The sequence below is a fragment of the Labrus mixtus genome, chromosome 12, assembly GCF_963584025.1.
Source record: "Labrus mixtus chromosome 12, fLabMix1.1, whole genome shotgun sequence".
In the NCBI taxonomy this organism is placed as follows: domain Eukaryota; kingdom Metazoa; phylum Chordata; class Actinopteri; order Labriformes; family Labridae; genus Labrus; species Labrus mixtus.
The window spans coordinates 26238270-26259625 of NC_083623.1; the positions used below are offsets into that span (position 1 = coordinate 26238270).

At 41.1% G+C, this 21356-nt stretch overlaps 1 protein-coding gene and 1 long non-coding RNA gene across 6 annotated transcripts in view; one reads left to right on the forward strand and one right to left on the reverse strand.

Annotated features, from left to right (window-relative positions):
• LOC132984434 (adhesion G protein-coupled receptor F5-like) overlaps positions 1-17404 on the forward strand; it is a 31641-nt gene extending 14237 nt beyond the window's left edge. For all 5 annotated transcript variants that reach the window (XM_061051267.1, XM_061051268.1, XM_061051271.1 and 2 more), the window contains 13 exons: positions 683-765; positions 889-941; positions 3091-3212; positions 3359-3580; positions 6289-6492; positions 6572-6703; positions 6796-6974; positions 9115-9279; positions 9369-10724; positions 10858-10899; positions 14121-14171; positions 14262-14325; positions 16327-17404. In XM_061051267.1, coding sequence (XP_060907250.1) covers positions 683-765; positions 889-941; positions 3091-3212; positions 3359-3580; positions 6289-6492; positions 6572-6703; positions 6796-6974; positions 9115-9279; positions 9369-10724; positions 10858-10899; positions 14121-14171; positions 14262-14325; positions 16327-16385 — 2732 coding nt within the window. In that variant the 3' untranslated portion in view covers positions 16386-17404. The remainder of the gene's footprint in view (positions 1-682; positions 766-888; positions 942-3090; positions 3213-3358; positions 3581-6288; positions 6493-6571; positions 6704-6795; positions 6975-9114; positions 9280-9368; positions 10725-10857; positions 10900-14120; positions 14172-14261; positions 14326-16326) is intronic.
• Positions 17405-17473: 69 nt separating this feature from the next.
• Positions 17474-21184, reverse strand: LOC132984546 (uncharacterized). The gene is made up of 2 exons (XR_009674962.1): positions 19592-21184; positions 17474-17699 (listed from the first exon to the last, which is right to left on the reverse strand). It is a non-coding gene; the product is annotated as an uncharacterized LOC132984546 (long non-coding RNA).
• Between the last annotated feature and the right edge of the window lie 172 nt (positions 21185-21356).

A 21356-nucleotide genomic window follows, 5' to 3' on the forward strand; every position in this document is an offset into this window, starting at 1 on the left:
CAAGATCCTTATCTTTGGACATTTACAGTGTAACTGTACAATGTTAAGTCGAGAAAATTGCTAGATAATCTAAAGGGATAGTTCAGATTTTTTGATGTGGGGTTGTATGAGGTTCTTCTCAGGAGATGGCGGTCAGCTTGGCCCCCTGTATTGAGAAACCGGCTGAAGCGCCGGCACAGATGCTTGACTGCATCAAACGGGTACATTTGAAGCACAAAACCAAAACAAACTTCTGTTTGGCTGAATTATACTGAATCCTCTGCTCTCCTACAGGGACGCACCTCGAAACCTTCTCCCCTCGCGATTGCACAAAAGGAGTTATCAAACTGGAACACACATTAATTAAGCACTAAGCACTGAGCGCTAAGCACTAAGTGCAAGCGGAGAACCAAAATGTCCGTGTCTCGAGCTGCATTGTTGTGTTAGCAGGCTAATGTTAGCGCTCTTTTGTTAGCTCGTAGCTTCATATTGCATGTAAATTTACACGGAATGACCATGTTCTAAAAACTCTAAGTACTGTATGTGTATCACCTCTTGTGCTCTCAACACCCCCAACCACTGATTCTGCATTCATATATATCTATTTAAGGAAAGGAATAAAAGGCAAATCAAACAAAAAAGTAATTAAGTTTTATGTTTCACATGAAATTACCCCGTGTGATAACTGTTGTTTCTGTCGTAGAACTTTCCTTTGTCCTGGATATAGACTTTGACGAATCCTTCAATGAAGAATCAAATGATGTTTTCATCAATGCAAACAGAGCTGTAAGTCTTTGTGTTTCTTCTTTCTCAGTCATATTGTTTTATTCTAAAGTTGAATCATTGATTTTAAACAAGAGTAATATTAAAACCAATAACAGACAAGCTTTTGTCACATTCTTTTAACAGATTCAAACACAATGTCGGACTCCACAATCATCTTGTCAGTTAAGTGGATTCAGGTAAGCTTGTACCCTCTTTTAAAGAGGTCATATTATGCCCTTTTTGGGGTTCATATATTTAATCTATGTACCTACTAAAGTATGTTCACAATAGCTAAAGTTCGAAAAAAGTGTCTTTTCATGCACTGCCGCTTCATGCACCGGCTCGCTTCTGACTCTCTCTCTAAGGCTCTGAAGTGCCCACGTTCAGAGTCCCCACGTGTGCCAAGTCTGATCTGATTGGTCGGCCTGTCGGCTCTGCCGTAATTGGTCAGGTGCTCAGCACGGTTCTCGGAAATGTCACGCCCCTTTTACCATATTGGGAATGCAGCCACTTTGGCTCCGAAGGGAGCAAAAACATTAGCACCTTAGCACTACTGTGCTACTGCAGGCTACGGCATACCGTGGGCGTGCTACAGAAGTTAATGGGCGTGCAACATGAGCTGCTGGGCTTGCCACAACGAGCCAATGGACTTAGATCAGTGATATCACACTGACAAGACGTCACAGTGACAATTTGTTTTCGAGGGGGGCTAGAACCGAGCGTTACATGCAGCTAATGCTACAGCTAACAGGAGGAGTGGGAGAAGCTGCAGACTTTGAAATTTTGCACATAGATGTGCCTAAACATGCACAGGACACATGGAAAACACACTAAAGAGCATATAAAACCAGAAAAAACATAATATGGCCCCTTTAAAGGCAGAAGGTGCAACATTTGACACATAATACAGCAGGAGTCAAGTATATCCTGTGTACATGTTTCTCTGGTTCATGACTGTCCACAGTGAGTGAGAAGCTCGAGTCCCGCTGGCGTTTGCCTCACTGAAGAAGATCTCAACAGAGCTACTGCCTGTACCAACCGTTTGCGTTTGCTCTTTTTATTATGGCTTTGTATGTGGGCATTTCACATGGGCAACTGAAAGTAAATGGTAAATGGACTTGAGCTTATATAGCACTTTTCTATTCTTCAGACTACTCGAAGGGCTTTTACACCGCATGTCACACCTACCCATTCACACACTGATGCAGTGGTTGCCATGAAGACCATCAGGCTGTAGCCTGGAGCTCTTTGGAAAACGGTGGCTTCCTTTTGGACATGACAGCTAGCATATTACACAGCAGGTCTTGTTAGCATGAGAAGCTAGGCTCGCTTAGAAACAGCCGCAACCTTGAGATTGATTGACACGTGAAGACAAAGCATTGTTGAACTTTGACATGTATTAGTGATGTTTTTATATTGGTTAAAACAGCAACAGCCTCGGCATCGACATTGGTTGACATATAAAGAGACGAATCAGTGTTGCAGACATGGTGTAGTGTTTTAGTTGGTTAAAACCAGAACAGGGACTGTCCAAAACAGGGACATATTAGTGTTTTATAGATGTATGTGGGAACTGGGGACACAAAGCAAAAGAATTGCGATGGTCCCAGTCAAATCGGGACATATGGTCACCCTAGCAGCAGAGGATGCAGGCTGCTAGCCGCCGGGGCCGCCAAGACTGGCCTGTTGGCAGCAACCATCTCTATATCGCTGACCGCCGCCGGCCGCTGCCAGCTCAGCAGCCGAGACATGATGCCTGCCTGTCGGCGGCGGTGAGGACAAGGAGCCCGGGCCGGCTCGAGCTGGGGCGGACTGGTAGTGTCGGTGCTCTCACTGTTTGTCTATGGACACAGACATAGAGTCTGTTTTCTGACAGGAATTTCCAAGATCAATTCTGGAAGAAATCTCGGAATCAGTTGAGGAAACGGCCTTATGTGTTGAAGTAAATATGTCTGTAAATGTTTTTATTTCTATATTTCTACTGCTATACTGTATATTTTGGAGAAACTGTATTTATTGAATTTCCCTCTGGGATTAATAAAGTATTTCTGATTCTGAACTAGAGGACCTTAGTGGGAGTGGCCTGCGGTGCTGTGCATTCTGGGATTTGGTGTCTTTCATCCACATGAGTCAAAAAGACACTTTCTGCCTTTTCTCAGCCAAGAAGGCACCAACTTCAAAATGTATTTCACATTTCTACTACATATATGACCCAATGTCAATACAGATTCATGTTTCAACGGGTGAAGCATCCCTTTAATGTGGAAGAGCGTAATCATGGTTTCAGGAGCAGATGGTGTCCAAGTCGAATGTCAAATGGTCATAAATGTATTTTCTGTGTTGCAGGTCAGGAAGCACCATCGGAGATTATACCATAAGAGGAGCTTCATTATCAGACACAGAGCTTCAAGCTATACAAACAGGGATATTTCTAGACCTGTCGGAAACCTACCCTATAATATTTGACAGTATGACAGGTTTAATTTTTTGCTAATAAATGAAGGAAACTATATTTTTCTGTAATTTTTGCAATGGTTCCATACACATTTTTATCTTATCTGATCATTTTGTACACTTGTTTGCACATTTGAACACTTTGTTCTTTTTTTCCTAGGTCAGTCATCCTTAAAGTTGGAACCGACTACAGTTATCTCACAGCAAGAGGCAACTGTGACATGTGGTCCTCCTCCAGCTAATCTCAATTTAGGAACCAACTGGACAGCAGAGTGGAGGTTTAACAACAATCCAATAAGCAGCAATGAAGACCTCTATGAATTTTCAAAAGTGAATGAAGAAGCAGTGTTAACTCTGAAAAGATTCTTTGGTACAGACATTGGTAAGAAATCATTCAAGTAATATGCATTTCATCCGTAGATTTTATTTCTGTCTCCAAAGCAGCTTTATCGTATCCCATATCTAGATAATTTCAGGACTAAAAATAAAACCCATAGCTTTTGCATCAGTCTTTTTTGCCGTCACCATTAAACCTCTCGTCTTTCCCTCTACTTTCTCAGCCCATATGGTCATGGCAGATGGCTGTTCACTAATGAGTCACGTTCTGCTCGTGATTTCTGCCTCTTACTGGAAGTTTTTTCCGTTTTTTCCTATCGCTAATGGTGGAGAAATGTTGGGTTTCGCCGAGTGTCCGCTTGAGGTCACATACAAACCCATTCAAAAAAACCTGTTTTTTACAGCACAAATGAACATTTTTAAGACCTGGTACAAAAAATAAATAAGTCTGATTAGTTATTGTCCTGATCGGTACACACTGTAAGGAGGTGTTCTTTTTTTTAGAACTGCTCCATTTTGATGTTATGAACGATACGTGTTATCCATAGTTAGGCGCGTAGCTGACATGATTGACAGACGGGTGTTATCTAAGGGTTTGTGACTGATTCATTGATTTCGGTATATATCTAAAGCCCAGAATTTAAAAGTTAAATTGCAGGGCGGGGAATCGATACTGACAAATGCCAAAGTACGCAGTAATGCATAATTAGTCAATAATAGACACACCCTAGTTATGACTAAATAGTTGGCAGATATCTACTGTAGTCTCCTATTGTGTTTCTGGAAACTGGCAGGAAATGAAATGAAAATTAAAGCAAACCATGAAAAGTCCTGAAACTGAAACCCATCTAGTAAAAACCTTACTATATGATGAGGCTAATGTTGATCAGATTTTTATCATTATTACTTATTATTATTATATTATATTATTTTTTTTTTATTATTTTATTTATATTTATTTATATGTTGATGTTGTTTTATTATATTAAGAGAAAAACTAAAGAAAGGAATACCATAGACTGCATAAGAAATGGACAGTCAGAAGAGTGAAGTCAACATGGAAGTGCCTTGAACCTGCATTCTTTCTGATGGCCAGCAGGGGGCAACTTCAGTTATTGCAAAAAGACAGTTTCATTGTATATAAGTGTACCATAAAACGGCCTGTCAACCCAACTCAGTCATCTTCAATACAGCATGATGCTTGTTTTGTACATTTAGGTCCCATTTAGAGTAAAATAGACGATTAGAGGTAGAATGTGAATAAATAAAACATAAATAAAGCAGAATGAAGTACATCCTCTGTAACTAGAGACAAGAAGAAGAACATGCTCACTGCTTATTTGAATGTCACATAAGCGTTTTTAGATCATGGCCATTCAGTGTAAATGTATTTGCCATGTGAAGCTACGAGCTAACTAAAGTGTGCTAAAATTAGCCCGCTAACACAACAATGCAGCACGAGACAAGGACAATTTTGTCCAGCACTTGCACTTGCCACTTAATTAATGTTCGTTCCAATTTTATTACTTGATTTTGCAAACACCAGGGGAGAGGAGGGTTGGAGGTGTGTCGCTGTAGGAGAGAGGAGGATTTAGTGAGGAGGAGCTGTGGCCAAACAGCAGTTTGTTTTAGTTTCATGCTGGTGCTCAAGGGCGACATCTACTGGATCAAAAAATCGCATGTAAAGCCTTTAAAGGCAAAAAAGCCTCAGAAATAACTTTTTAAAAAACCAATATGAGCCAATTTGGGTAGGTCATCGTTAAATTTCACCAAATTAAATTCCACTTAAAAACAAATAAAATTGTCTTAAAATGCCTTTGCTAAAAGTGGTCTAAAAGAGAGGAATAGAAGTCCGAAAACAAGGGAGAGCTAAAAGTCCAGCACTTAAAAGGTATTAGCCTACTCACACCGCTGGCAGAGCTCCTGACTGGCTCTCTGTCTCGTCTCTCGGCATCTCTTGCAGCAGGTCTGTCTCCGTCCTCCTGCGCCGTTGCTCCGCTCTTGTGTTGTGTTCTTAAGTTTCCGGGAACCGCTCTCTCGTTCCCCTAATCTGCCTCTCGTCTGTCTCTCTCTCCTCTGATTTCTTCCTGTCTTTTCTTCCGTGTTTCTTGTTTATGGCCCTCCCCTTTGCCGCCGATTGGACAAAGCAGCTCTGTTGTTGCTCTCATTGAGCATGAAATAAAACCAAGCTACACAGATGCAGGTAATCTGTCATCAGTCTCCCAAAGGCAGAAAGTTAACTCAATATAAAAACAAGCATAAAACCAAGAGTATTGATAAAAACACAGCAATGGCAATCAAATAAAACCAAATCGTAAATATCACAACATGAATAAAACCTAAAGTATCAAAGCATGCGTAAAAGAATGTGCAATATATCAATCAGAAAATACACTTCTGCCTTATTACACATGTAATAAAAAATCACCCCCCCAACCCCCCCCCCCCCCCCCCCCCCCCCCCCCCATACAGTGTGTTCCAGTGAGGACAAAAACTAATCAGATCTATTTCATTTTTGTACCAGGCTGTAAACATGTTAGTTTTTTGCATGTGGTGTGTATGTGACTTCTGATGCTTCTGCAGCCAGCCTCAAGAGGACACTTAAGGAACTGCAGGATTTTGCAGTTCAGCAATGGCTTCATTTTTCAACACCGGAGGTCGCCACTGCGTGGGAATCTGCTGCTTCAGATTGTTTCCATTTTAAAACCCGGTGTTGCTACTTCACATTAACTTTAAATCCCCTTTGATGTTTAGGTCAATATGAATGTAGGCTGAAGTCTGGCCAGAAAATCTTCAGAGAGAGATCCAATAAAAACTTCACACTCCAAGAGCAACCTCTGATACGACTGACGCCGCTCAGCAGACAAATCCATTGTCAGGACATGGCAAGTGTAGAAGTGAAACTAGAGTGCTCTGTCAACGAACCCTACACTGTTGTGTTAAGAAACTCGACTAAAGGTAAGCCTGAATCAAACAAAACACCAAAAGGCTAATCTTTTATATTTTATATTCATATTAATAAATTGAATTCTTGCAGTCTTAGGCACAGGTAATTCTATCAGCTACTCGTTTCTCATCCCCATCTGTGAAAAAACGGAACATACATTCACCTGTCAAGTGATAGGCCGCCAAGAATTAAAACAAAGTACACTGGAGATAACTACAGGAGGTAAGTGTTGATTAAAGGGAATGAAATACAGATCAGATCAAAATATTTTTCACTTGAAAGTAATGTTGTTTCATTCATTTCTTTGTTCCTAGCTCCTGATTGTAACAATGATGTATTTGGTACTGGAAATCTTGGCCAGATGGCCTTCGGTTCCTGTGAACGTGACGAGGTGGGAGAGAGGAAAGGAGTTTGTCAGGAAGATGGATTGTGGAAAGAAGTTGAAAACAACTGTACCCTACGACCGGTTCAGGAGCTGCTCCTGCAGTCTGAGGTGACCAGCACATGCTTACACAACATATTTTTAATAATAATAATTTGGGGGCCTCAAGCAAACTCCTTGCTGCTCCAGCCTTTGTCACAAAGATCAGGCTACTGGTAACTTTTTCTTTTCTAAAACTATTATTGTAGAACCACAACAACGTCTGTGAGCTTCAACTATATTATCTTTGTCTTTGCATTAATTTAGGACAACCTGTTCTATGACATCACAATTAAATTACAATAAAGAATGAAGGCTTCATCTAAGACTTGAGTTATTAGTCTACATCATAGACATTACAGTTTACACTAATATGAGTGTAAGAAGAATCTACATAAAGATTTTTACAGAATGCATTAGCTACAAAAAAAAGGCGCACCTTTGCTGGTATATCAAGAGTAAAAGACGCCTTAAACACCTACGTTTTCTGGAAGCTCTAATCCGCTCATTTTCCGATCACTGGTGTGAAATTATTATGTGGTGTGAAGTGTAGAAGATTGCACTAACATTAGTAACTAAAGTAAGAAGAAGTAGAAAATAAATAACTTGCATTTCTTGCAAACAGTTTTTCTGCAGTGTTTACATTCGACTTCTATTTGTCCAGTGACAAAATGTGTCCAAACGACGGACATTGCATCTATGTCGCGGATTGGACGTGTCGTCACATTACTCTGCCCTGAAAATAATCGAAATAATCGTCAAGATTATGTCGGTTAGAGATTCCGATTAATTTTTTATTAAATTTCCCAGTCCTACTTTGTAGGCCAGGGTGCACCAGGCCCAGGTGCAGTTATCCTGCCAATGAGCCTCCAGCCAGGACACACCTCCTGCAGCAATCACACATACTGTACAGACAAACAGCAGCAAGCCAAAGACTCTTAGTGTTCTGGTGAAAGGGTCGTCACACTATAATTCAAACTATAATTCACATTTGCAGTGAAATACTTACAGTCTAGAAGCATGCTTTTATACAGGACTGCAGTGCAACAAAAATAACTAGAGTACAGTGAAGAAAACATTTAGATCGGCTCTGTTTTAAACCAGACAGATACAATAAAACTGCCTTTACACCTCTCCTGTGTTATATAAAGGGGATGAACAGAGCTAAAATGGTCCTGTTCAAAACTCACCTAAACTCTGCGACTTGCACTGTGCCAAGACTGTACTTCTTCGAATTGCAAAAACTGAGTATGTTCCACTCATATGCACTTGCAGTAGGATTGTGTAGATGTGCATTTTGTTCGGTGGCTGTGGGTCAGTGGTAGAGTTGGTTGTCTCTTCAACCTTCTGTCCCCAGGTAAAAGCGACCACAGTGTCCTTGGGCAAGACACTTAACCCCGACGTAACTCCTGCTGCTTACACGGCGGCATATGAATGTGTACGACGTAGTTAATACTGATGGACTCTTTACGCAGCAGTCTCTACCATCAGTGTGTGAATGTGTAGGTGTGACCTGCGAGGTAAAAGAGCTTTGAGTAGTCAGAAGACTAGAAAATAAATATACAAGCTCAAGTCCATTTACCATTAAAGGGGCACTCATAGGCCCAGTTGCTCCGTACTGTGCTGAAGCCCGATTGTTCCCCCTCCCCATTCCCCCACTGGCCTGCACTCACACTGCTCCAGGACAAACCGGGCCTGAGCACATTGACCTCTTGTACATAACATCGTAATACAACACATGCATGGCTTTAGGTGATACTGAAGCGTGCTCAGTTCACAAGACAGATGGACTCAAAAAATAAAAAAGGGATGAGCGGTTGAGACTGCATCCGCACATTGGAGAACAACACAGAGAACAAGACAGCTACTTTACTGACTTTGTGGCTTATTTTGAGTCATGTTGGTCAGATACAGACAGAACACTCTGGGATTTATTCATTAACGAAGGCTGTCTACGCTTCCTGTCCGTGGTTGTGCAACTGTACTTAGCCAAAGCACACTTCCTCCAACAGTGCCAAGGCCGAGAACATGTACCGTGTGTACAGATTGCCTAGTGTGAGTGCGCCCTTAGTCAATTTTTATGGCTTTCCTCCCAACAGAAAAACATTTAGAGCCGTCTTTAATGATAACAACAACTTTGACATTATCACTTCAATGTTCATCCTTGATATACTTTTAACATTGATGATATTTTTTCTTTCAAATTTCACAGTTGTTGAATGCCAATTCACTGCCAGGTTTCTTGGACACACTCAGCGATGTCACCGTCAACTTCACTGAGGAAGTGGTTAAATCTCCCACAAACATAAATGCCATTGTTGATATACTCAGCAATGTTGCAAATACACCCCTACCTATTAATAGTGACTTAGCAAAGGTATGTGAACAAGAAGGGTGAGGTTTACTTTATGTAACAGTATACTTTACATTTCACATGGTCTAATGTCTCCTTTCCTATCAATGCAGGATATCCTTCTCACTGCAGGTGTCCTCACCACAAATGGTTCAAGGGGAACCTGGGAGTCCCTGAACAATGGCTCAAGAAATGAGTCACAGACAAGAAGAAGCTCCACATTCTTGCAGTCACTGGAGAATATAACACGTCGCATTACTGATGTCTCTTTAGCAATTGACACACCTTATATTCTCTTAAACAAAACTACATTCACAGACTCTTTCAATGCCAGCTTTAATTCTTCAGTGACGATAGTTATATCAGAACCTGGTGAAGGAGAGAAGAATATCACTGTGATGACATTTGCTTCAATGCATAACGTTCTCCCCGCGAGAGACGAAGCAAATTCCTCCAGATTTGACATCAATGGGAGAGTCGTTCTTGTTCAGACCAGCATTGGAAACATCCCCATTAATAATATTTCCTTTACATTTAACCTCAATAACACTTCACTGGTGAACCCACAGTGTGTATTCTGGAACTTCAGCCTCTTTGATGATCGCGGGGGATGGGACAACGAAGGCTGTATGCCTGTAGAAATTAAAAATGGAAGCGTCACCTGCAACTGCAACCACCTGACCTCCTTCTCCATCCTTATGTCGCCCTTCGTTAACTGCGAAGTGTGTTCTCTGATAACATTTATTGGAGTTGGCATATCCATGGCCTCCTTGGTCATATGCCTAATAATTGAGGCTGTCATATGGAGAAAGATTAGAAGGAACACCACATCTTACCTGCGCCATGTCTCCATTGTTAACATTGCCGTGTCTCTCCTGATTGCAGACATTTGGTTTATCATAGGGGCTTCTATTTCAGAAGCACCGGGTGATAACCGTGACGCATGCTCTGCAGCTACATTTTTCATCCATTTTTTCTACCTAGCCATGTTCTTCTGGATGTTAGCCTCAGCCCTTCTGTTGCTTTACCGCACAGTCAGTGTCTTTGATGGAGGTTTGTCCAAAAGATCTATGCTGGCTATTGGATTCTCTATAGGCTACGGAGGGCCTATTATCATCGCGGTCATAACTATAGCTGCCACTGCACCCAGTGAAACGTACACACAAGGTAAATTCTGCTGGCTCAACTTTAAAGAGTCCCTCGCCATAATAGCCTTTGTGTTGCCTGCTCTGACGATAGTGCTGTTTCACCTCATCATCTTGATTGTGGTATTATTCAAAATGCTGAGGAGAAGGGCAGTGGCAGATTCTGCCCAAGCAGGTCAGAGGAATGTTTTATTGGTTATTGCAAGGACCCTGGCTGTCCTCACACCATTATTTGGATTAACTTGGGGTCTGGGAATTGGAACCCTGGCCGACCCAGAAAATCAAGGCATCCACATTGCTTTTTCATTCTTCAATTCACTGCAGGTATGAATACTATAGTTAAACATAACTGTGTGACATTCTGTATAATTCTAATGCTTTTGATGTATTTTGAATTATGAGTGTGTGTTTTGTCATTAAAGCCTTGTGATGACACTGTGTGCTTTTGTCCTTAAAGGGTTTCTTCATATTGGTGTTTGGACTGCTGCTGGACAAAAAGGTATTTCCGACTCAATATTCACATTTGTATATAATTGCACGGTTAAATACTAGATGAAAACATTCTGATTTATAGTTTTCCTTTGCTTTTTCCCTAACATTGCAAAATGTGCACTGTAACATGTGCAGTTAATACACTGACAACAACAGAATCTCCAAAGAGATTAGTATTCGTCAATCAAAGTCAAGTCGAGTCTGTAGCTGCGGAAACTTTTTATTTACATTTTTTTTACTGAGATACATAGTTATTTTGTCATTAGTGGTTATACATGTGGCTTTGTTATTAGATAAACTAGATCTGATTAAGTCTAGTTTTTTAAAGCCCAACACCGTGTCCTAACAGTAGATATCGCGATGCATCACGCATGATCTCACACTCGCTGTTGTTGGGGTTTTATCTAGTCAAATTTGGTTATAAATAAAATATCATTAAACTATGTTTAATCTCGTTTTGGGGCACCACCCTGTACTCAGGGAAATATAACCAAAATATCACTCAAATCAGTCTCAAATTAGTTATTTAATTACTAATATTATTAATAATTAATAACTATATTTAATAAATTGAAGGCGTGAAATCTGTACACAAAGCCTTCGCACCCAGCTTATATCACAATGCAAATACACCAGTAATCACAAACAACTGCTCTCTTAAATTAAAACAGAATTTATTTAAACAAAGCAACATCAATACAAAATCAATGAACTTAATCAAACAAATAACTATTATAAACTAATCTAAGCAAACAAACATTATCAAGCACGGCTTGTGGAAGGGGTGTGTGTGTGTGTGTGTGTATATGCGTGTGTGTGTGTGTGTGTGTGTGTGAGAGAGAGAGATAGAGGGGGGGAGAAGAAAAGGGGGAGATGGCTTCGTACCCACGTGGTCGCCCTTCCGATGGCACACACCTAACAAAGACCTAATGTGGCCTTAATGTCTAAAAGAGACCGAGTTCGGCCCTACAGGATCTGTGTCTCTGAGGCGTCTGGATGGTGTACAGATCTCTGTGTGTGTGTTAGTCAAAGGGGAAGAAAAGAGGATAGAAGAGGACCGTAGAGGTGGAGAGAAATGCGTGCCTGAAGAGGCCGGATCACAGTCCGAATCCTGCACCACAACTCGGAGTAATTCCCTTCATTCACAGAAACAAACCAATGGCCGAATTCAAGTTAATACGGCTTACACTGGCCTTTCTGATCAGAAGAGTAATACCCGGTTATAACGCTGTTACGCTAAACACATATAGGACGCAGCGGTCCGAAATGGGAACAACAAGAGTTTTAAACAGGTAAAACTCAGGACGTGACGGTCCAACAAAGATAAAAATTACAGTTTCTGCACAAATCAAACAATTGTTAAAAACACTCTCTAAAACTAATTCTGCCCAGACCTAATTAAGCCTCACTTGTGAATCGCTTTGCCTGCGATTGGTGAAGGAAAAAGGAGTCCGGCGATACAACAGATCTTCTGTCTGTCCTGGTGTAGAGGTGTCTGATGGCGGCGAGGGTCCCTTACGGCAAGAGTGGCTTCGTTGGTTCTCCGTCGAGGGGAAAGATGTCCGTTGATGTCCTTTCGTTGCAGGACGGAATACGACCATTATCTTTCTGATAATCTGTTATAGCCTAACGCTCTCCGAGAAACTGAGATGTGTTCACTGGACAATCCGAGCTCGGAATTTGGAACAATGCCGGCCGCGGATTACCTGCGCGCCAAAACTTAAAACAAAGGAAGATTGTTGCAGGAAACAGGAAATGAGCTTGGGTCTCCGAGCACTTCAAGTCAGCGCGTGGAAAGAGGTTGAACGAGGGGAGTCTCAGAGTTTTGTCACCTGGCCGCTTTCCTGTGGGGTCTCCCTCAGGTTCCGGTCCCCCCTTTACGTCACACGTAGGTGTGAAGTACCGCAGGGGATTCTGGGATAAAGAGTCCTTTTAGGCCACTTTGTGATCTCAGTAAATAACTCAAAGGCCCAAGTCCATGGTTTGACTGTCCTAAGCCTACGTGGCCCAACATTATTAAACTATGTTTCATTAACTTGGTGAGCACCATTCTGAGATCGGAGTACAAATAACCAAATATCACTAAATTCAGTCTCAAATTAGTTAATGAATTACTAATATTATTAATAATTAATAACTGTATTTAATAAATTGAAGGCGTGAAATCCGTACACAAAGCCCTCGCACCCAGCTTATTTCACAATGCAAATACACCAGTAATCACAAACAACTGCTCTATTAAATTATAACAGAATTTATTTAACAAAGCCACATCTATGACGGTAGATATGTTGCAAAATAGGAGAACTTGTAGAATGTGATGTGAGAGCTTGTAGAATGTGATGTGAGCTTGTAGAATGTGATGTGAGAGCTTGTAGAATGAGATGAAAAGCCTCTTGTTCAGTTTTTGTATTATCATAATGTCAAAAATACTTATTTTAATGTAACGTCCGACAACCACTGACGCATTCAGCAGAAAGTCACCGGATAACATGGTTACTCTATAAACCGTAACACTGGCAAGGACTTTGCCGTTTCTAGCTTTAAAAAACAGTGTCTCAGAGCCCACAACTAATGGTTTATTTAAATATATCTGTTTAATTCGGTAGTCAGGTGATTAAATTAAAAAGCCCATGTTGTGGTTCTACAGTGTTTCAACATTTTTGCCCTCCAGCCCTCCACGCTGGTCATGTGACTGAAAGCTATGAATGGTTTACATTGAGAAGGCAGACTCAGAGGGCAGAACAAACACCTAGCTGTGGGAGTGTCACCCATCTGGGGGAGGGGTTACTGCCCTTTGTGATGTCATGAAGAGAAAATCTCCAAACACCCATTTTCTGAAAAGTGGAGCAGGCAAAAGACGTAGAGGATGGACTTTTCTCATAATTGGGGGGTTTGTAGACAGACTAGGGACACATATCAGTGTTAGAAACACATGGAGAAGTGTTTTACATAATATGTGACTTTTAACAATATTCAACAGAGCCAAGTAATATGGATACAATAATAAGACTGATTTGTCAGCTAGCATATCAGCTCTGGTTTATATGTCAACCTTTTCCACCCATCAGTGAGCTACAACCATAAATAAGTCACAGTTCAAATCTGCAGCTTACTGAACTGCATTTCATCTTAGAAGTTGCCCTTTTACAAACACGTTTTATTGCAACATCAGACTTTTGGAGCTTTCAAGAACCAAGCTAATTTGTTGACGATTCATTTTTTCAGGTGCGGTCAGAAATAGCAATAAAGTCACAGATATCCGGAAGTGGCACCACGGTAAGATATTTTCTTTATTTTGTCATTTTTCAAAGCTGATGGAAATATTGGGGTTACTAATTTCTTTGTTTACAATTATTCTTGTTTTAGAGCACCAGTGCTGGAAACTCATCGAGTGCATTTGGATTTCTCCGGCTCTGGAGACGAGGAAGAGGTAAAGCAGTAATTTCAAAAAAGAGAAAAAAGCTCTGTCTCAATGCTTCTGTAGTGTTTTCACAATGCCTCAGTTCGGTCAACAGCCACGGTCGGAAACTAAACTTTTTTCTCTGTATTAGTCCGTCTATCCTATTCTTGTGAGTGTGATATCTAAGTAGCAGCTGGAAAGAATATCTTTAAATTGAGCATAAACTTCCGCCTGGACTCAAATGACGACCTTATCTGACTTTGGTAAAAGTTCAATAGTTATATCTCAAGTAGAGTTACGCTAAGAATTACACAACTATACAAAGGATCAGCAGCATAAAATGATAAAGTGAAGACATTATGTCCAGGTACATTTTTAGGGCCCAAGCACACACTGTAGGGTGCAAGGACCCTATTGAAACTGTAGGAGTTGTTGTTATTCTTGTCACAAATAAATCGCTCATTTGAGAGCTTCAAAATGCCCGAAAACTCACAAAGCGTTGCATAAAATTCAAAAAAGCATAAAATGTACGTGTGATAGTGTTTTCGTACGTGTGACGCAAAGTGGCTTGGCAGCGCCCCCTAAAGTACAGCCCCTGAACTGCATTTAGTCTACATGTATGAACATTGGTACCCATATAACTCATGGCTAGGCCTATAAAAAAATATATTATGACCATAGTGACAAATGTACAGTAAGTCCACTGAGTACAGTACAACATCCATTTTCGGCGATTCACAGGGAGTTTTATCTTACCTGGTACATATTTAATTCTGTTATCCAATGTTTACACCCATGAGAACAACATGTGTAAACTACAACTTAACTGATTGATAGCGGCGTACACCTGTGAAGCGTTCCTTTACATTAATTACCCACGCAGTCCACTACTGAAATTAAACAATACTTGGATAGATATTCAGAAAGTTTTGTATTTTAAAGTTCATTTCCAAATACTGTGTTGGGGCCCTGTAACCAATAAGCAGGTTAAGGTGTTTTTCTGATCCAGTGAAAAATCTCAACATGTATCACAGAGACTGCCCAAATTGTGGCACTTCTTTATTCATATTTTTCAGTATAGCTACTCTGTTTATTCATTTGGTGCAACCAACTGGTGACATTTTCCGGCCAACTTTAGGTTTATAGTCATCTGCTTTAAACAACTAAAGACAATCTGATGTGTTTCCACAGCTCCGCAGGCCAGCACAGCACTCGGTAGTGATTATATTAAGAGCGCTCTCTCTCTCTCTCTCCCCAAAGTGCAGCAGGTCGACAGACATGGGCTGCCTTACAAAGCAAGATCAAATTCATGATTTTGGATTCCATTTGTTTAGTGGTATCCTGATTTTACAAAATCAAGGCAATAATTAGAGCCAGACCGATTAATCGGCCAGCTGATAATATCGGCCGATATTATCATATCAAGTGACTATCGGTATCGGCTAATTTGATCGCATATATGCGCTGATATTTGTAGCTTTATTCACCAGTCAAATAGCATTTCATTTGAGTTAAGTGTATTACACTAGCAGTTCTCTTTCTGGCTGTAGAGTGATGATGCTTGTTGTAATCCATTTAGCACACTTTTCTGGTGTCAACCATTGATGGACGTAAATGCACAGTTATTTTCCAGTTGTGTTTGATAACTGAATTTGAGGGATCAACGCAATATATGTGTATATCTATCTCTGCAAATCGAAGATAGATCTAAGAAAGGTATCAGCCAATATATCCGTGTCGGATGTTCTTTCTCCCCCATATTGATATCGGCCCCAAAATTCCCATATTGGTCGGGTCCTAGCAATGAGAGCCCAAGCTGTTATTTTGAGTATCATTCAGATTGTTGTAGATTTGTCATTGAAACAAAGAAAGCTCATCACTGTGAGCACCAAGCAGTAGGACTACGGCAAAGGTTTAGCCTCACAAGGAGCTGGGAAGTCTGTGGACTTGTCTTAGTATCAATCGTTTTTCTTTCCTTTTTGGCGAAGGACTAAACACATTATTTTGTTGCTGTGTTTTGTTTTTTTCCAGATGGTTACAACATCTCATCCAACGACTCTAATGTGACTCAGTCTCTCAACCCTTCATAATGTTTGCAGAGCGCTTCAACCAGTCCACTCTGAAAAACAACCAACGGAGCTAGACACTTTTTCTCCAACGTTACGACAACTAATCATGAATACGGTTTTCTTTTTAAAGCTGCTGCACAGCTTACAACTCTGTTATACATACAAGCATTTATATGTATGTTATTACATTCATTTATGTTGGATAAATAGTATTAATTATCTTCTTTGAGAAAGGAGTTTCATGTACTTGCTATAGGTCAGGAGATATACTTGGGAAAATGTGTGTCGTCATTCTCATTTCTGACCACTAGAGGCAGAAGTGCACCGATATTTTCTTTCAGGTACTTTAATTTCTTGATGCACTTAAAAAAACAAAACATGTAGCTACATATAAAAGGCATTAATCTTAATAAGTGATCTTATATTACTGTGTTTTTGTCATATAATAAATACTTTTTGAATGCAGAGACTTTAATAATCTGTTTTACACATCACACAAACACACACACACACACACACACACACACACACACACACACACACACATGTGTGGTGGTGACTGAGTCTGCAGAGACTTTGTCCTCTGACTGGATTTTTATGTTTTGGTTTGCTTTTGTTGACTCTGGCTGGTTCTGGGTGGGGAGTTGTTGTGTTTCCTCCAGCCAATGATAGCGCTCAGATGAGTTTAGGAGTGGAAACAGTTCAGCAATTGGGTGCGATTTCCTACCTGTGAATATGCCAGACATGGGTGTAGCAGCAAAAAGAAAGTATAATCATAGTGAGGCAGATAAAGCTCGTTCTGAAACAAGGGTGAATCTTGTGTCGTCTTTCACCCTCAGACATGGAGTTTTTCCCCTTCCTGTTGGACAGGCAGGTGCAAACACCTGCGGTTAGCTTGTGTTAGCGTGCGGTAGCTTGCAGTGTAGGTACAAGCAGTAAACGTACACACTACGTCCTGCAGTGAGTGTGAGCTTCTGGAGGGGGCGATGAGCCCAGGAGGAGGGGCCCAATTTGAATGTTGTGTTTAGAAGCTGCAACAAACATTTAAGGTCATCTTGCCAGTGTACATGTTGTTGCCATGCATACATAAAGAAAAATGAGGCAGATCATTAAAACAGAACAGTACTCAGTGTACATTTTATTTGGTCCACAACAGAACAAACATGTCAAAGTCTGAGCAAGAACACATCCTTCTGGTCATCTAAGCATAACAAGAACAAATTCAATTTAGTCACTTGTGTGAAATGAAATGTCGTCGACTGCTCGTTTTATCACAACATATAATCAACATATGAAAACAACATGTCAAACAGCATTACAGATTGTATTACACTTCTTCAGCATGAGCAGCACTGATGTTGGGCCACGCAGGCTTAGGACAGTCAAACCATGGACTTGGGCCTTTGAGTTATTTACTAAGATCACCAAGAGGCCCAAAAGGACTCTTTATCCCAGAATTCCCTGCGGTACTTCACACCTACGTGTGACGTAAAGGGGGGACCGGAACCTGAGGGAGACCCCACAGGAAGGCGGCCAGGTGATAAAACTCTGAGACTCCCCTCGTTCAACCTCTTTCCACGCGCTGACTTGAAGTGCTCGGAGACCAAAGCTCACCTCCTGTTTCCTGCAACAATCTTCCTTTGTTTTAAGTTTTGGCGCGCAGGTAATCCGCGGCCGGCAGTGTTCCAAATTCCGAGCTCGGATTGTCCAGTGAACACATCTCAGTTTCTCGGAGAGCGTTAGGCTATAACAGATTATCAGAAAGATAATGGTCTTATTCCGTCCTGCAACGAAAGGACATCAACGGACATCTTTCCCCTCGACGGAGAACCAACGAAGCCGCTCTTGCCGTAAGGGACCCTCGCCGCCATCAGACACCTCTACACCAGGACGGACAGAAGATCTGTTTTATCGCCGGACTCCTTTTTCCTTCACCAATCGCAGGCAAAGCGATTCACAAGTGAGGCTTAATTAGGTCTGGGCAGAATTAGCTTTAGAGAGTGTTTTTAACAATTGTTTGATTTGTGCAGAAACTGTAATTTTTATCTTTGTTGGACCGTCACGTCCTGAGTTTTACCTGTTTAAAACTCTTGTTGTTGTTTCGGACCGCTGCGTCCTGTATGTGTTCAGCGTAACAGCGTTATAACCGGGTATTATTCTTCTGATCAGAAAGGCCAGTGTAAGCCGTATTAACTTGAATTCGGCCATTGGTTTGTTTCTGTGAATGAAGGGAATTACTCCGAGTTGTGGCGCGGGAGTTAGACTGTGATCCGGCCTCTTCAGGCACGCATTTCTCTCCTCCTCTACGCTCCTCTTTTCCTCCCATTTTCTCCCATTTTCTTCCCTCTTTCTAACACACACATATTCTCGGGTAGACGTACATCGGGAGACTAACTCCACCACCGCGCCATTACGCACATAGGCCATACACACACACACACACACACACACACACACACACACACACACACACACACACACAGATTTATACACTCGAGGCTATCCAGACGCCTCAGAGACACAGATCGTGTAGGGCCGAACTCGGTCTCTTTCAGACATTAAGGCCACATTAGGTCTTTGTTAGGTGTGTGCCATTGGAAAGGCGACCACGTGGGTACGAAGCCATCTCCCCCTTTTCTTCTCCCCCCCTCTATCTCTCTCTCTCACACACACGCACACGCACGCATACACCCAGGCCTTTGTTAGGTGCGCCATCGTGAGCGACCACGTGGGTACGAAGTTATCTCCCCCTTTTCTTCTTCCCCCCCTCTCTCTCACACACACACACACACACACACACACACACACATTCACACCCCTTCCACAAGCCGTGCTTGATAATGTTTGTTGCTTAGATTAGTTTATAATAGTTATTTGTTTGATTAAGTTCATTGATTTTGGATTGATGTTGCTTTGTTTAAATAAATTCTGTTATAATTTAAGAGAGCAGTTGTTTGTGATTATTGGTGTATTTGCATTGTGATATAAGCTGGGTGCGAAGGCTTTGTGTACGGATTTCACGCCTTCAATTTATTAAATATAGTTATTAATTATTAATAATATTAGTAATTAAATAACTAATTTGAGACTGATTTGAGTGATATTTTGCTTATATTTCCCTGAGTACAGGGTGGTGCCCCAAAACGAGATTAAACATAGTTTAATGATATTTTATTTATATTATTAATAATTAGAAATAATTATTAAAGAATATAACCAAAGTTGACTTAATACAACCCCAACACTGATAATGATTCAACTCTGCCTTCATGATCACTACATATCAAATGAATATGTATCCGGGGCACCTGTAGCCTGTCCTATTTATAAATAAAGGCATAAAAGGCCCAAAAATAAACATTTTGAATCAATATGTACTTACAAGCAGTGCTCCTACTCTTTGTAGCAAATCAAAGTGAACTGATTACATACACGTAACTCTGCATGTTATAAACATGGGCAGATCAATCAAAGGCCACCATGATCCAAGCAGCAGCTTGTATTCAACTGTTTGTTAACACACACTAGTCATAGCGATCGGGACATCACCTACTGGTTTAAAACATTTCAGTCACGCCCTGCTGAGCATGTGGGTGTAAGGCACTTTTTAAACCCCCCTCTTACTGTCTGTGGTAACAGAATACATGTGACCGTGACTTTAAAATAGGTTTAAAATATTCTGAAAAGAAAAAATAAAGGTCACATATCCTCCTCCTCTTCAACCAGTTTAAATAAGTCTCAGAGCTCCTCAAAACGTGTGTGAAGTTTCTTGTTCTAAATCCACTCTGATCCTGTATTTGATCATGCCTATAAACCCCTCTATTTCAGCCCTGCTCAGAACAGGCTGTTTCTGTGTCTGTACCTTTAAATATGTAAATGAGCTGTGTTTGACCACGCCCCCTCTCTGGAAGGGCCTGGGTGTCTCTGGCTTTCTTGCTCCATGTCCTATTGTTTACGGTGAGAAGGCAGACTCAGAGGGCAGAACAAACACCTAGCTGTGGGAGTGTCACCCACCTGGGGGAGGGGTTACTGCCCTTTGTGATGTCATGAAGGGAAAATCTCTAAACGGCCTGTTTGAGCACACATTTTCTGAAAAAGTGGAGCAGGCAAAAGACGGAGAGGATGAACTTTTCTCATCATTTCTCATGGGGGGTTTGTAGACAGACTAGAGACACATGTTAGTGTTAGAACAACATGGTGAAGTGTATTTTGTATAACATGTGACCTTTAAAAAGGTTTAGAGCAAAAGTGTGGCAGCCATGTTTGTAGTTTGAGTCAGAGAAATGCCTGGTCCCTTGTCTCAGCTGTCAGAACAACACGCCCCCCTCCCTCCCATCTGCTGCTGTTCAGGAAATGTTCGACTGCAAGGCTGAAGGAATATTCAGGTACGACCAAAATCTTGTGCAGATCAGCAGGAGAGAGAGAGTGAACTTTCCTGACTTTATTCAACACAAAGCTTTGAATTTTAGGACAGGTGATATGGCTCCAAATTAAATCCCACAGCACAGTACCACAACTTCAATACCCGTTCAATCCATACTAGAGGCTTTGAACGTTTGTGGCCAACATGATAAATCATGAATAATGCTTTCGCTCTCACTGGCCGAGTTATGTTTTATTCTGCTTATACACGGTCTTAATATTGATTAAGTATGACTAGGAATAATCAAAACAGAGCTATACTTGATCATTGAATCCAACACAGAGAGAAACGTATCGCTTACCTCACTTTTAAAGAATCACAACTCTCTCTTGTCTACTTCTTGCTCTCCACTGAAACCTACTTCTTTCCATCTGCTTAAATAAATATAAAGATCAGGTGTCTGCTTTAGATTTAAAGAGGTGATGTTGTAACCTGTACAGATGTGATTTACGTGTATGCAGATAATACTCCCTAGAGCTACACTAACCTCTGATATAATAGAAAACACTGCTTAAAAGACCCTGACCAATAAATACCGGTCTGTTGATATCACTGATTGATATGGGTTA